We start from the raw sequence: 17,255 nt of genomic DNA, 5'->3' as shown, positions 1-17,255 counted from the left end.
TATTTTTTTGTCTTCAGTAACACTACCTTTGCTTTAAAGGTGGCTGGTCTGTTGTAAGTACTCAAAAACTGTCCAAACAAGGCCCTACATTAGCACCAAATCTTACCAGGCCAGGAGAATTATTTTCCAGTTACCCCCATGCACACCATCCTCTCCACGTGGCAGGAGCCTACTCAAAGTCCTTGCCTCTGTGAACCCTTGAACAGCCTCAGCCAAATTGAGACCCAACTAATTACCCAGGAGGAGTCCCGCTGGTACGGTATAGTCCCCTCATCTCCACCCACTCACTCTTTCCCACTGCATTTTTGCTCTGGGGCTTCCTTTTTATGTTCTAATGTCCAGTAGGTGATGGTAACCCAAATTCCTGCCTAATGGTTAGTATTTTAACTTGTGAATCCTTACTTTTCAGTTTTAGTGTCATCCAGAGGTTTCTTCCAAGAAACCAGGATTGAGTGTGGTCCATCAGTTCTCTTACGTGTTTTTCCGTTAGTAAATAAAGTTCAGCGTTCTTGTTAGTGGCTACAAAATAGTAAAGACGTACCATATTTACATTAACTTATAGGTTATATTTTTAATAGTTTAGGCTCAATGGAATTATTAATTTAGCCTGCCTTTCCTTTGAGGCTAAGGTGGGGGTGGTGGGGAAAGGGATGTAATTTTTTAGAAAGCAACAACAAAATGGGGAATTGAAAATGGAGACCGAGGAAACCCAATCCAAAAGAACCTATGCACCCCAATGTTCATAGCAGCACAATTTACAAGAGCCAAGTGCTGGAAGCAACCTAAGTGCTTGCTCATCGGTAAATGAGTGGATCAAAAAACGATGGTATGTTTACACAATGGAATACTATGCAGCAGAGAGAAAGGAGCTCTTACCATTTGCAACAGCATGGATGGAACTGGAGAGCATTATGGTAAGTGAAATAAGCCAGGCAGTGAGGGACAAATAACCATTTGATCTCACCTTTAACTGGAACCTAATCAACCAAAGAAAACAAAATATAACCAGAGACATTGAAGTTAAGAACAATTTGATAGTAACCAGAGGGAAGCGGGGAGAGGATAATGAGGAGAAGGGTTTTCAGGAACAACTATAAAGGACACATGGACAATTATCAAGGGGGAGGGTGGAAGCAAGGGAGGGAGGTGGGTTTGGCTGGGGTTGGTGGGGGGAGTGATTGGGGGAAAATGCAGACAATTATAATTGAACAACAATAAAATAATTATTAAAAAAAGAAAATGGAGATCAAGGGACTATACGTCTTCGGTAGGTACCTTGTGTTTTATACCTGGACAGTTTAAAGCAAAAAGTGATTTTTAATATGGTTACCATATATGTGTACATTACATGTTCTCTTACACTAAGGGGATTCCTAAGGAAGAATTACTGGAGCAAGAACATTCTAGGGAGGCTTGGCTTTCTTATATCTAGGAATGCACGGTTTTCAGTGTGACACAGTGTCACTTTAAAATCAGAGTTCCTGCCCTGGCTGGTGTGACTCAGTGGATGGAGTGCTGGCCTGTGAACCAAAAGGTCACTGGCTTGATTCCCAGTTGGGAGACCTGTCTGGGGTGTGGGCGGGGCCCCCGGTTGGGGGTGTGCAAGAGGCAGCCGGTCGCTGTACCTCATGCATCGATGTTTCTCTCCCTCTTTTGCACTCCCTGCCCCTGTCTAAAAATAAATAAATAAAATCTTTTAAAAAAAATCGAGTTCCTGAAGAAACAAAGGAGGCATCTAACAAATTTACCTGTGGAAACAAGGTTGGAGCATACACCTAACAGCTAATGAGTAATATTTTACAGGTTGAATCACTTTACGTAGTTATATGAGAGAATGGAACTTGGTCAAGTGGAAAATAACTTACTAGTTTATAGACGGCACATCATGACAGCAGTCCCATGAGATTATAATGGAGCTGAAAAATTACCGCCTTAGTAACGTCGTTGCCAACTTGTCTTGTGGCACACGCATCACTCAGGTTTGCGCTGGTGCTGGTGCGAGCAGCCCTGCACCGCCAGTCGTGGGATGACGGCACGTACAGATAATGTGCAGTACGTAATACTTGGCCACAATAGCTATGTTCCTGTTCACGTATCTACTACGCTATGCTTTTTCTGACTGTTTTAGACTGTAGTTCTACTTTTCGAAATAGAAGTTTGTTGTACAACAGTTTGCCCTGTCACCCTGGTGGCAGCCTCATCTTGTGTTTATGGCATCTCTCCATTGCATCATTTCCTCTCGTGCTGGATTTACTCTTGTGTCTTGTAAGTTTAGTGTAGCCTAAGCGCAGTGGTGATAACGTCCACGGCAGAGTCCAGTCATGTCCCAGGCCTTCACCTTCACTCCCCACTCACCCAAAGCAGTTTCCAGTACTGCGGGCTGTATTCCTGCCAAGTGTCCTATGCAGGGCTACTATTTTAACTTTTATACCCCATTTTTGCTGGACCTTTTTCATGTTTAGCTGCATAGAAACCACTGTGTTACAGTTGCCTACGGTATTCAGTACAGGAACATGCTGTACAGGTTTGTAGCCCAGGGGCAACAGGCTGTAGCCTCAGCGTGTAGCAGGCCATGCCACGTAGGTCTGTGTAAGTGCACTCTGATCCTCCCACAACGACCAGATCACCTAACAGTGCGTCACACAGTGTGTCACCGTTGTGAAGTGGCGCCTAGCTGTACACGGGAAACCTGATGTCAGAGGGGTTAAATGGTGTGTCTGATGAGTCTGGCTTGAGAGAGACAGCGGGCACAGTAAGTGTGGTCTGTAGGGTTAAACTGCCTGGGTTTGAATCATCCTCGGGCACAGTAAGTGTGGTCTGTAGGGTTAAACTGCCTGGGTTTGAATCACCCTCGGGCACTTACCAAGTTATCTCCCTGAGACTCAATTTCTTTATCTATAAGGGGAGATGATAGTTCTCACACTTAGATATTTTGGGGAATTACCAAGTAATTGATGTGAAGGGCTTAACTCATTAGAGTATTAACTAAGATATATTTAATCTTTCAGTAATTCCCTAACTTTGGGATTTGGTGGACGGGTGTACTAGAAAAACTGGGAAGTGGGCAAGACAGAATGGTCTACTGCTAATCTTGCCAAATAAAGCTATGAAAAAAAATTACCACCACAATCTTCATTTAAAAAAAGGACATTTTAAAATCCAAGCTGTAGTGATGGCCACAGTCTCAGAACGAAAAACTGTTGTTGAAATTGGATAACTTTGGCTTTATGAAAGACTCAAAATAATTCTTATTTTTCTTATTTCACTGTGAAGTAGGAAGTACACGGTCTGTGGGTCTTCCTCCAGTTGTGAAATAATTCAGTTCTAATATTCATACCCCTCCCTAGTCCTACCTGCCTCTATACTTTCCCCATCTCACTGAGAAGTACTGGTTGACAATGTGTAGTCTAAGCGGACTAATTTAGTGGAATGACTGCTCTGAGAAATCAGAACAGGAGGCTGCCGTCAAGAGAAACTGGACTAGATAAAACCACGGGCGCTATAGGGAAACAGCACAGACAGTAATGTGCAGTCATTCACCTAACAAATACTCACAGCCCACTACGTGCCAAGTACTGTCATGGACACTAGGCACGTGACAAACCAAGCCAGTCGTCAATGACCTTTGGAATTCTACTTCTATCTCCCAGGCCGGGTAGGTTCTTAAAGGTAAATATGACACATTCCTGGGGCTTTAATTTTAATTGAAGAAGGAGTGGGGGTGGGAAGCAGAAATGTATACGGCAATTTAAAATTTGTATTAATATCCACAAAAAGAAATGACATGCAAAATCTTCATGGATTAAAAGAATGAAATAAAGATAGTTGCACTCTTGTAAGTGCCAGTTTGGTCTATATTTCTAGACTGGCTTGCATAGTATGCTCTCCGCTGAACCTAGGTTGATGACTTTTTACATTTAGCTTGCATAAATATCATTTGCTGAAACTTGTTAAAATGCAGATTCCAGGGCCCTGGAGTAGGGCTGTGGTGAAGCCTAGAATGGGGTTTCGGAAAAATCTCGGGAGATTCCAGTGTAGCAGTGGTGGTCTATAGATCTTTCTCTCACAGGTCTTGCCTTAGGGGTCCTTCCGAAATTTCAGAATGCAGTAGATGTGAAAGGGGAGCTCACAAAGTGAAGCTTGGCAACCTTTCTCCGTTAAAGAAATGCATATTTTGCATTCTCTCACCACTATCTCTCTGCTGCCAGTTTACTTTCCAACTGTAGAGATTAATTCCAGATTAGTACTGGACAACAGGTCAATTTTAGAAAGAAGTCCTTGAGAAATTCTTGTCAGATATATTGCTAAAATGTTTGCTGTAGGAGGCTGCCCTTTCTGATTTTTCAGCTAAGTTGGAAGTCTCTCAGCTTTTTGTTTTGTTGCATTTTATTTTAATAAATTTACATTATATATGAATGTATAACGAATGGCTTGGAATTTGGCTTAGTTTATCTGCCCCTAAAAAGAGAATTCTATTTGTTGTCTGTATCTTCTAAGAATGTCAGTGTTCTCCATTCGAAGACCACTGGGAACACGCCTGTAGTTGGATAAGTTCGGGCTCATAGACGTACTGCAACCAGGGAGACTGCTCACCACGGGAATCTGGGGGGGGTCTTAGTAAGATCATGTTAGAAATGGCATGCGATTGGGCTTGTGTTTGGTGATTGGGGCAAGTTTCAAGGAATTGTGCCATTGCTCTGGATTAGATTGCAGGCAGGAAGTGGTGCTAATTCTATGACAAGTTATCTTAATTCTTACCTAAAACCCAAGAAAAACGGGATGAGGTTAAAACTGATGGGTAAAGATGTGTATATGATGGGTGTAAGTGACAGTCATTTATAGTAGCCAGGATAGGAGGAGGCTGTTAGGTCATTTTTGTGGTTTGGGCAAAGCTCATTTTTTTTTTTTTTTTCCTGTGCTCAGACATGATTCTGAGCGGCCTTGCGTTTTTGTTGATTCAGCACGGTCACGAGGGCCTTAGCTGATGTTGGCTTTCTGTGGAATTGTTTATGCTTAACTGAGGAGCACAGTGATGTAGCTGTGCCAGGCCAGCTCTAGGCGTTTAGGGCCTGCTTTTCTCTTTCTCAGGGTTAAAGTAAAAATAAAGGGGAAATGTTATTATATATACGAATAGAATCCAGGGGTGTCCAACCTTGGGCATCTCTGAGCCACACTGGAAGAAGAGTTGTCGTGGGCCACACATTAAATACATTGTGACACATAATCACACACACAAGAAATCTCATAATGTTTTAAGTAAATTTGCGATTTTGTGGTGGGCCGCCTTCACAGCCATCCTGGGCCGCAGGTTGGACAGCCCTGATAGACACATCCAAAATAGTCACAATAATTGAGTGTTGAGAAGGCTGAGGGGCAGCTCAGTGGAGGGAAATAAGACTGGGATTACTTTTCCTAGTTAGTCCCATAATTGCCCTGTGAACCTGGCAATAGTATTAACAATTTCCATTTGCTGAACACCTAACCTAGTATATGCCTTGGCGTGTCCTAGGGACTTTACACATATGCAACAACTTGACAGGCAAATATATTTTGATTATCCCCATTTTTCGGAGAAGGAGACAATAACATTCCTAGAACCACCTCGTTAGTAAGTGGAATTGCTGGTATATTCAGGGGTTCTATGCATTCCGAGCCTACTCAGTTTCCACTACAGCAGGATGCCTTTCTAACAAGAACTCTGTTGTCTGTAGATACAGCAATGGAGACACAATACGTACTTGGCAGGACTGTTCTAAAACTCAAATGCCAGCATACATCTAAAAGCGTGCTTTCTGCCCTGGCTGGTGTGCATTGAGTTCCTGCCTGTGAACCAAGGAGTCACTGGTTCGATTCCCGGTCAGGGCACATGCCTGGGTTGTGGGCCAGGTCCCCAGTGGGGGCATGTGAGAGGCAACCACACATTGGCGTTTCTCTCCCTCTCTTTCTCCCTCCCTCCCCGTCTCTTTAAAAATAAATAAATAAAATATTAAAAAAAATTTAAAGCATGTTTTGTTTCAGGAGGGCCCTCTGTGAGTACAGATGACTTGACGAAGTAGCCCATGTTGGGCAACTCCAGACAATTTTCATCTTCTGGCCACAGAAATCAGACTGAAAAAAAGTGTCACAGATTCAGACACTTACTGTCACAGATTCAGAGTTTCAAGGTCCAAGAAATTGTCAAGGTCATTTCTGATAGACGAGGAAAATGAAGCTCGCTAAGACACTTAACGTGCACGTGTCACGGTGTCTGAGCGAGGCTGAAAAACCAGGTCTTCTTCCCCTGGACCCCGTTACCGTTCAGGCTACAGCGCTACCACCCCTCTTGGTATGCAGTCCCGTAGTCAGAAGCTCCTCAGTTGTTACCCCGGGCGGTCATCTGCAATATTTTGAAACGGGTTTCGGGAGCGCTCCCTCCGCCAGCCGGTGCCCGCGTTCCGCACCTCGCGCGGAGGACCGGAGCGGGTCCGGGAGGGTCCCGCGCAGAGGGCGCACTCGGGTCCTGCCCGCGCGGCCGAGGTGCGCGGCTCCGCCCCGACAGGGGACAGGGGCGGGGCGATCGCGCGCTCTCGCGGGGCGGCGGGGAAGGAGGAAGGGCTGGGCGGAGGGGAACCCGGGCGCAGGAACCGGCGGCTGCTGCAGGGCCCGCACCATGTCGGCGCGCAACCCGGGCACCGAGCTCGGTAAGGACCCTCTTCTTCGCTTGCTGCGCGGCCGCCTCTCGCTTGCCGCCTCCTCCCGGCCGCGCGCGGGGGGCTGCGAGCCCGGCGGTAGCGCGCGGGGGCCCCTCCGGGCCCGAGGCCGGACGAGGGAGACCCTACTGGAGGGCGCGTTCCCGCAGTCTTTGACCCCCAAGCCTTCTCTTTTTAAGCGAAAGGAATAGGAAGGGATTCGACTTTCATCTGTCCACGTACTCGTTCACCTTCTAGCTCTTCGATTGCAAAGAACAAAAACAAATCCCCGAACCACAAACAAAAAATACTTGATAACTTCCCTTGCCCGCTCTTAATAGAATTCCTGAGTGATCCAATGCTGCCTTCCGACGGATAATTTCAACACCGCTGTATCCGCAAAGTGACCTTCCTGGTGGAAAAGTTGTTAGGCCTCTGTATTGTGTAATTTACAAAAGTCGCATATGATTTTAGGGGCACGAAGATTTGTAAGAGTGCCTAACGAATTATTTCACCATTTTTATGTCGTTAATATTACTGGCAAGAAAACTTAGTTCTGATTTCAAAAAAATGTGAAAAGCTGGTAATTCAAGCATAGCAAAACCACGATTCGGCCAAAGGTTAAGGATCTCAGTTAAAGCTGTATAGCTTAGGTATCTGTATCATTGTAGCTGTGGGACTTTGGGCACATTACTTAATCACCCAGTGCTTACGGTTCTTAATCTGTTTTAGATTGTTTAGAAAAATGTTTATAGTAGTATTTGCCTCATAAAGTGGTTTGGAGATTAAACAAGAGGATTTGAGGTATGTGGTGCATTGTGGATACCGAGTAAGTGTTAATAAAAAATAGTAGTACATAGAGTTGTTCTTAGGGGCTAATTTTGAGAAAATTAACTAAGTTATATAAAACACATAAGGTACTTCTTTTTTCTGTAAAAGTACCTGTTTTAATTAAACGGTCTAGAGGCGGTTCAGAACTCCTGTTGAATGGTAAGAGCATGTTTGTATAAAGACAGTTGATTTCCTCACCAAGTTGATTCCACTTTAGTCACTGCCTTTAAGGAGTGACTTTTAAGGAGATTATGTTTTTGTGTTCTAGTTTTGTCTCTGGAATGTGGACTTTTGTAACAAAGGAATTCCCTAGATTAGAAGACCCTGAAAGACGGTGGATGGGGCTCAGGGATGGGGTGTAGGTCTTACTTCGGATCTTCAGGGATGTGACTGTGTGACTTTGTACCCACAGAGGATGCCCTGTTATTTCCCCTAAACTTACAAGTTTTTTTTTTTCTTTCAAGAAATACAGTTAAACCATGTTTGCTTTCTTTTTTATTGAGATATAATTGGTAACAAGGAAATTTCAAGGATATCTGAAAAACAATAGAAAAAAAGTAATTGGAGACCGACTTTTAATTGGGAGGGGATGGGGACAATTCTATGGATTTCCTGCGTTATGTTAACAACAGATTGTTGTAGGCCCATATCCACAAATTGCAGTCATCAGAGGTCACGATTACTGTGGAATGTAGAGACTGTTTTGCTCTGTAAAGGCACTTTCTATAATCCAACTCAGAACAAACAGAAAGGGCATCTTATTTATTTAAAACATGATAAAGGAGATCAGCTTTGGCTTGTTGTCACACTGAGAACCATGATGGGATTTGGCTTTTTATGAAGCACATTTATTTGTTCGACAAGTAGTTACTGGGTACCAGTTGTGTACTGTGTTACCGCCCTGGGGATGTAAGGTGGACAAGGATAGTCCCTGCTTTTACGGAGCTGGTCTGGTTCGGGCATCGAGCCAGAGGTACAAGGAAAATAACTGCAAATACGGTACGTATCAATAGTTATTTTCCGTTTTGTCTATTTAAGAAATTAGATAGCTCCGTTTGAGGGTAGTACTTTGAAACTGTTTAGGTATCCTGTTATTCTGCAAACTTTCATTTTATTTGTTTATATTAGTATATATTTGAGATTTCCTGAATCGTTACTGTTATTATTTAATATTCAAATTGTTTCAGATTTTGCTAAGGGGAGCCCTTTTGCCTTGGCTTTTCGCTATCTCTCTTTTTTTTTTTTGACATACTGCATAATTTTTAAACTACTTCCTTATTTTCTGGCTTTGCAGGTATTCCAGGCTTATTTAATACTTTTTTCCCTGTCCTAGCACTGGAGCCAGCTATTTCTCCAAGGAGCGTTTCTTTCCTTGAATAATAGTACTTAGACGCCAAGATCTGCGCAGTAGGAATGCTCATGGTGACTGGAGTGTCTCTGTCCCCAAGCCTGTCACTTGGCACAGCTGGAGAATGTATGTACTACACACACACACACACACACTCTTCTGTATTCATCTAGCTAGGTTGGTCAAAAAGTTTTTTTTTTTTTCCATAAATGGCTTTAGTAGTGCTTATTTGTCTTTAACTTCATTCAGAACAATTTTGCTAGATTGTGTTGTGACAGCTGTCGTATCAGCCTGCATTTACAAAAACATCAAAATTAGTGAATTTTTGTGTAGCCATTTTAATATTGAAGACGGAAGAAAATTCACAACATTTTTGGTACATTATGCTTTATTATTTCAAGAAAGGTAAAAATGCAACTGAAACACACACACAAAATTGTGCAGAGTATGGAGAAGGTGCTCTGACCGATCGAACGTGTCAGAAGTGGTTCTCGAAGTTTTGTGCTGGAGATTTCTCGCTGGACTGTGCTCCACGGTCGGGTAGACCAGTTGAGTGATAGTGATCAAATAGAGACATTAACTGAGAACAATCAATGTTACACCATGCGGCTAGAGAGAGCCTACCTACTCAAAATATCTAAATCAATAACGTTATTGGTGAAAATGAAAAATGTGTCCTTTATTTTACGGAAGAAACCATGCAGACTTTGGGGCCAACCCACTATATCTGTATATGGTGAACACCGTGAGTTCACAGTGATGCCTCCAATTCTAGTCCAACACCACGGGGTTTATTGGATTTTCTCTCTTCCTTATGTGAAACTTCACATGCTGGGCGATACATACCCCACCCACAGTAGACATTCCTCTCGGCTTTCTCAGGCTCTGACTGCCTGAGCTGGGTGCCGTCATCTTCCTGCATCAGGCTGCAGCCGCCGTTGACACCCCCCATAGTTGTGTGGCAGTCTGTGTCAGGCTTCCCCGCCCTGTGGATGGATTCCTTATCCTGCTTGTCTCGAGTTTCTATGTTTGGCTGCCCTTTTGGGCAGATACCCTCCATGCTGTGATGGGACTCTGGGCTCCTCCTGTGTATGAGTGCGTCCCTCACTTATTTAGGCTCCCACACCCCACTGTGGGCAATAATAGTCCCCCACCCAGCCTGGCTGAAGTGTGTACACAGATCACATCCCCCTTCCTCCCATGCCCATTTAGACAGTTGTTTAGGAAGTAGGAGAGGACCAGAATAAAATTTTAAATCTATTTTTATGCATTATACATTTATACAAATTAAAAAAACCCCAAAGTAGTGCGCCCACTGTCCCTGGCACCTGTTACTTGTTGTTCACGCTGCTGGCTGGCGTACCAAAGTGAGCATACCCTGGGCTGTGCTGTCCCGGCGCTCATGGTCGCCTAAGGGGACAGTCCTGGAAATCACTGCAGTAAGATGAAAGTGACCACAGAGGAGCGGTCAGATTGGAAAGAGGAGTTCACAGAGTCTAGGGGTGGTTTTCTGGGAAAGGATATTTTTGACGGGGAGTAATTTCTGCAAAGGAACTGAGCAAAACCAGCCTGGCATGTTTCACTAACTACAGGAAACTCATTTTCACATTTCTATTCTAATTTTCTCATTTTGCTGTAATGATGAAGAACAGTAGTTTAGTGAAGAAGAAAGAAAAATCATATCCTGAGTATGAAATACATACACAGAGTCAGCATAACGATCATGTATGTTGTTAGATTTTAAATTGGGCACCCTTTTCGGAACACCAACTTCGATTTTGCCTTAGAAGTCTCTTACTGTTTGCTTATAAGCATGACTGACGAGGCTGTGTTTTATTATTCTGGTACTGTTTTGATAAATAGAAAAAACTACAAAGTAATAATTTGGGTTTGTTGTATAATTGAATAATTAAAAGTCCTCCATGGTGCCTGCTAAGTTAAAAAAAAATTTTTTTAAAGCATCTAAGCCCTGTGGAGTTTAATTGTTAGGAAGGAAGACAAACTTCAAGCGCTCATTTAAAATGGGACGCCTCTGCCAGGAAAGACAGACTAGCAAATGAGACAGCCGGTAGAGCCCTGGAGGATGCAGTGTGAGCGTGTCACTAGAAATTGTTTAAGTGGAGAGCTCTGGCCCTTTTAAAACACTGTCTGTCACTTGAGGATTGGGTCACCTTGAAATGTGTTCATCTTTGAGTTAACGGCATAAAAAGGCACTTTGAAAATTTTCAGCTGGCTTTCGTGTGTGCCGTGTGAGCTTCTGCGACGCACCTTTCCTCAGCCTGCCTCAGCCGGAACAGTCGGTTCCCTGGAAACCAAAGTGGTTGCAAGAGAGGGATAAATGTTTCATCTCAGCTCCAGCAAACTACAGATTTTTAAAAATGTTGAGAACACTCTGGCTGCAACCTCTGGCTGTCTTTTTACAGTTGGGCCTTTCTCCCTACAGCAAAGTCTCAGATGAGAGTAGCCTCTGGTAATTACCTCCTAAAAGGGTGTCACGTAACAGGTGCTTTGGTTCATTTGGGATGTGGTTAATAATGTCAAGATTGTGGTGCTTTCAAGTCTGGTGAAAAGAGCCAAATTAACTGCTCTTGTAACCCAGATTCAGATAAGCTTTTCTCCTAAACACAAGGTGGTCACGCTTCTTACTCCATGGCCACAGGATAGGAGTGCGTGTGTGATTTCATTAAAGTACCTAAAATAATATGACATTCAGCTAGGTATCTGGAATGCTTCAGATATACGGACTCTTTATCTCTAATGTAGAAATCCTTGAATAAACATGGCTTATGAATATTTCAAACTCTATTTTCTGGAAAAATAATAGCGTTCACATTTATAGTTACCTCTTTTTTTTAAAACCAATATTTCATCGCAGGCAGGCATTTTAGCTATTAGTCCAGGACCCTCTGTTACAGATGAGTAAACTAAGATGCAGGGAGATTAAACGTGTGGTCCACATGGCTGGTCAGAGGCAGTACTGGAATTGAAACTCCGGTTCTCTCTTTGCTGGTTTATTCCAATACTTTGCATAACTTCCCTTGCCATTAGCTTTATAGGAGCTCAGTTGGGCTGTGGCCCTGAATTAGAACCTCTGAGGTGCTTATTTAAAAATATACATTCCTGAGCCCCACTGTAGTTTTAACTGTCCATAGTAATGCGAGGGGCCCAGGAACCTGCATTTTCACGAGCTGCCCAGATGATTTTCACGAACACTGCACATTCAGAAAAACCCTGCAATAAACTGTAGATTAATTAGAGATTAATCTTTCCCAGATGAATTAGAGCTTCAGAGAATCTTAAATTGCTATATATTACTTTTTGATAAACCATCTCAGTCACTTTTACCTTTGTATAAATATGTTTATTATATTTTTTACTATTTTATTAGCAAAGTTTCAGTGAGCTAATTTGGGGAGAAATTAGGGTTTCATTTTCTGATTAAAATAAGTAACACGTTAAAATGAGTGAGGAATTGGACAAATCAGGAGAGCAAGGCAGTTAAGCAGGTGCATATATCTGCACAGTGCGTTGTATTTCAACCAAGGTGCCTATTTCATTCACACAGAATTCTGTTTTGGGCTGGAGATGAGCACTCTGACTGTTGTGAAGGCCACCCCCGTAGTTCCATCATAGACGCTGAGGGACACGGTGACGATGAGCGTGTGGAGTCCAGTCGGCAGCGGTGCTCATAGTACCGAAGATGTCTCAGAGAATAGCAGAGTTTTCTCCACTTCCTCAAAGAAAGTTAGAATGTTTGGCGCTTTACAATAGTCACTTTTAACAGAACGAGTTGAAATTCGGCATCCTGCGGAGTGAAGGCCGGGGAGTCTGTACTTGGCCCTGTAGGCTTCACCTCACACATTGTGGGTTACCTGGAAAGGATACACAGCAGTCAGGATGGCCCCCGGCGTTTTGGTCCTAGCCCTGGCCACATCATTTTGAATTTTTTCGCTGTCAGTTTTCTTCTCACCGTTTCGGTCACACGTTCCTTAACACCGAGGATAACAACTGGTACCTAAGAGGCATACTTATCTGTGAACTTTGGAGAACAGTTTAATGTGAAGGTTTAATCTTTTAAATATGAAAACAAGGCTAAAACTTAAGCATCTGGGTTGAAATCTTCCTAAAATTAAGTATCTTTAAGAATTGTTTTTGCCTGATTATGAAGGTAATGCATAGTCATTGTGGGCATTTTTGAGAAAGCACAAGTACAGAGAGGGGAGTTAAAACCGTTCAGTGTCTTCCCCTGGAGAAATAGAACTCTGGAGGTTCAGGCCCTGTCTGAGGTAGAGTGCGCTGGGTGGAATCTCATTGTTCTCAGTGCCTTGGAGGATCATTGTTACAAGCATGCAATTCCTTGCAAGTGCCCAATATCGTAAGTATTCATTATTAATCATCAACTGTTAGTATACAAGGTACAAATTGGATGGACTCCTGAGGCTTTTAGAGCCTCTTTGCTTTAATCAAGCGGCTGGGCTGCTCTGCTTTTTGGTTCACTGAGTGTTTTTGATACATGTTTTGGTCCCTCTCCTGCGGTGAGGCTGTAACTCTTCACTTATACCGATTCCCGCCTTCCGATTTGCTGTTTCCAGTAGGCACTAGGCTAGAAACAAGAGAACAAAGGTTACTAGAATGGTGAGTAAACTAAGAACAAGCGGGTCTGAAGTGGAGGTTCTAGCAGCCTTCCGCAATTAGAGTCTGCAAGAGATTTAAGCCTTACTGGCTGAGGGCATCTGGTATAAACAGTGAATCAGTTTCTCTCTGATGTATCTGGAAGGGTCCTAGTTTTCCACTGAGAGGAGTGAGAACACAAGTCATTCATGTCATTTATTTATTTATTTTTAATTCTCGGGTTCTTCGAGGAACCCTGGCTGAGAAAGGCTGCAGGGAGTTTCCGATGAGCCAGGTGCATAACCCCCTCTGTAGACTCTGAAATCTCTCTCTACAGGTCAGAGCCCTTTTCCTTGTGTAGGCTTTGGTTATGGCAACATGCCAGGAAGGTGAAGACAACGCCTTCCTGGTGTTTTGTTTTTTTTTTTTAAACAATGGTTAATTCTTATCTCATGCCACCAGTATTAGGCTCTTAGAGTGTTCTCAATAAATGTATATGGACAGACCAACTGATTGTTTTTAACATTTTGTTTTATTTATTTTAATTTTAAAACATTGGTTTTTTAAAAAAAAATATTTATTGATTATGCTATTACAGTTGTCCCATTCCCCCCCCCACTCCACCCCATCCCTCCCACATTCCCCCCTATAGTTCATGTCCATAGGTCATACTTATAAGTTCTTTGGCTTCTACATTTCCTACACTATTCTTACCCTTCCCCTGTCTATTTTCCACCTATCATCTATGCTACTTATTCTCTGTACCTTTCCCCCCCTCTCCCCCTCCCACTCCCCTATTGACAACCCTCCATGTGATCTCCATCTCTATGGTTCTGTTCCTGTTCTAGTTGTTTGCCTAGTTTGCTCTTGTAAAACATTGTTTTAAAAGATTTTATTTATTTTTAGGGATGGGGAGAGGAGAGAGAAAGAAAGGGAGAGAAATAACTATCAGTTGCCTCTTGTATGCACCCCGACTGGGGACTGAACCTACAACCCAAGTATGTGCCCTGACTGGGAATTGAACCAGTGACCTATGGCTTTGCCCGGGAGATGATGCCCAACCCACTGAGCCACACTGGTCAGGGCTATTTTTAACCTTTTAATTTGAAGGTTTTCAAATATTCTCAGAAGTGGAGAGATTGGTGTGATGAGCTCACATGCCTGTCCCCCGGATTCAGCAGGCACTGATTTTGCCACACTTGCTTACCAGCCCTCCTTTCGTGCTGTGCAATTTAAAGTAAGTGCAGAATGACATCATGTGATTTGTTTCCATACTACTTTGAAAGTAGTATGGGAATAAATCTCTAGATGACTATTATATTGCCACATAACTACTTGATTATTATCACGCTAACAAAATTAAAATCCTCTTGCTTTCATGAAGGTAGTAATACGGATATTATAATACAAGTTAATATTTATTGAGTTCTTATGAAATGCAAGGCATTGGGCTAAGTACATGTGTTAGCCCATGTTCTTTACGTCTCCCTACAACTTTATGTAGTCCCAATGCCATTTTTATCTTGACTTTACAAGTGAGGGAGGTGAATTGTGGGAGGCAAGGCATCTTGCCTGTGGTCAGCCTGCTAGCAAGTGAGTGGTGAGTTGGGACTCAGCCTTGGTCTGTGTGACTCTAGGGACTGCTCTTAACCTGAAGATTACATTGCCTCTTCATGTACCCATGGTTTAATTATTCTTTTAACATCACATTCCGTATATGACCAGCTGCTCTTTTAACTGCCTTAACTGGAAACCCAAAGTAAAGGTACATAGGAAATCTATGAATAATCTCCAGGTATTATTTTAATTAATACTTTTTAAATTTATTGCTCCTCATTTCTCTTATAGGGATTTTTAGAACAAAAAAATGTTGATATTCAAATCTTCATATATTTGCATTTTGGACTATGTGGTAGATATGCCGTGGGCAAGCAATAAAAAGAACAGGGAAAGGCCAGCAGCCCAAATCAGCCTGTATAGATAGATCATTGGCCCCTGAATAATTGAGGGTCACCTCATGTCAGGGGTATCCCTTACGAGGCAAGGGGAGATTTGCCCCTAGATGTACTACCCCTTGCTGTATGCTTTCCCTACCTATGAGGTGTCCACTGTTTTTTTCTTTTTTAAAGATTTTTATTTATTTATTTTTAGAGAGAGGGCAAGGGAGGGATAAAGAGAGGGAAATGAGAGAGAGAACCATTGATTGGTTGCTTCTCTCTTACGCCCTGACCAGGGTAGAATCCACAATGCAGAACCCAGAATCCAACCTGCGACCTTTTGCTTTGTGGGAAGACGTCCAACCCACTGAGCCACACTGGCCAAGGCGAGCTGTTTACTCTGAGAGTGCCTTTCCCCCTTGTTTTAAAAGCTGGGAGAAGAACAAAATGCACTTCCCAGCAGTGTGTGCGAGATTGATGGTGTAGTAGGAGTGTCCAACCTTTTGGCATCTCTACCACACTGGAAGAAGAGTTGTCTTGGGCCATACATTAAATACATTGTGACACATAATCACAAAAACATCTCATAATGTTTCAAGTAAATTTACAGTTTTGTGTTGGGCCACATTCACAGCCGTTCTGGGCTGCATGTGGCCTGAGGGCTGCAGGTTGGATACCCCTGGTAAAGAGCTACTTTTTCCTGCAGAAGGTGACTTTAATAAGTACCAAGGGATGACATGTTAGTTGTACAATATGAAATATTTAACCACAGGGAATGTTGGGTGGTGGGGAGCCTTCTCGCTGCACCTGAAACCTTGCCACTTGACTTCTCTTCACTCTGTGTCTTGTACAGTGGACCTTAAATCTGTGCTGTGAAATCCCTCCATGCAGACAGGAGCCTTCTCTGAAAACTGGGCCAGAGCCAGCTCCTTTAGCAGGCTGACTCCATCATGTGACTTCCTTGACTGCTTCAGGGTCACCTGGCTCTGTGCAGTGGCCCGTGGGAGGGAAGCCTGTGTTCCTGTCTGTTCCACAAGGGGCAATGCTTCCAGCCCCCCGTGGCCCGGAGCTGTTACTGTACACCTGACTCAGGCCAGCTTTGGAGTTGGTGCCTCTCATGGCTTCTTTCTTACAGTAGGGTGGTGGTGCTTTGATATTTTGATGATTTGTCACGAGCATCTGAAAGCACAGGGAAAACCAGTCACCTTGTCAAAACCTGTGCCTCAAAAGAACTTCCTGAGAAATTGCAGACCATCAGGTGCTGTGGGACACGGTGTTCTGAGTCAGCTCCCAGCAGCTGGTGGTTTCCACTCCAGTTCAGTTCGAACAGATTATTCCCAGACAGCGCTGGCAGTCACGCTCCATCAGGCCATGGGGGTTGGTTGGTTGGTTTTGGGAGACAACATCTACTCAAGCCATGCCTGCTTGCGGTCAGGGCGTTTTAGCACATATTAGATGCCTGCTGTTGAAGGGGTGCACCTGCATTCCAGGCTCCTTTAAAAATATGCTGAACGAAGATAAAGGCAACAGTGGAATAGCATGAGGCTGTGGTGAGTAGGGATCCGGGAAGCATTTGATATTGTCTGCAGATCAAAGGGTAGTGAGAAGGTGACATAAATCCTGTATAGGACTGCCGTGGACAGGTGCTCAGTTGGTTGGGGTGTTGTCCTTTGCACTGAAAGGTTGGGAGTTTGATTCCCAGTCGGGGCACATACCTCGGTTGCAGGTTTGATCTCTGGTTGGGCGAGTATGGGAGGCAGTGGATCGATATTTCTCCCTCTCTCTCTCCCTTCCTCTTTCTAAAATCAATCAACATGTTCTCAGGTGAGGATTAAAAAGAAGAAGCATAGTACTTACAGT

General features: G+C 43.4%; 1 protein-coding gene across 1 annotated transcript in view; it reads left to right on the top strand.

The window, feature by feature from the left end:
• Nucleotides 1-6,532: 6,532 nt before the first annotated feature.
• Nucleotides 6,533-17,255, top strand: part of DERA (deoxyribose-phosphate aldolase) — an 89,818-nt gene continuing 79,095 nt past the window's right edge. The window contains exon 1 of the mRNA XM_053921766.2: nucleotides 6,533-6,680. Coding sequence (XP_053777741.1) covers nucleotides 6,650-6,680 — 31 coding nt within the window. The 5' untranslated portion in view covers nucleotides 6,533-6,649. The remainder of the gene's footprint in view (nucleotides 6,681-17,255) is intronic.

The sequence above is a fragment of the Desmodus rotundus genome, chromosome 3 (assembly GCF_022682495.2).
Source record: "Desmodus rotundus isolate HL8 chromosome 3, HLdesRot8A.1, whole genome shotgun sequence".
Lineage (NCBI taxonomy): Eukaryota > Metazoa > Chordata > Mammalia > Chiroptera > Phyllostomidae > Desmodus > Desmodus rotundus.
The sequence above is the reverse complement of the archived record's forward strand: the minus strand, read 5'-3'. Positions and strand labels throughout refer to the sequence as shown.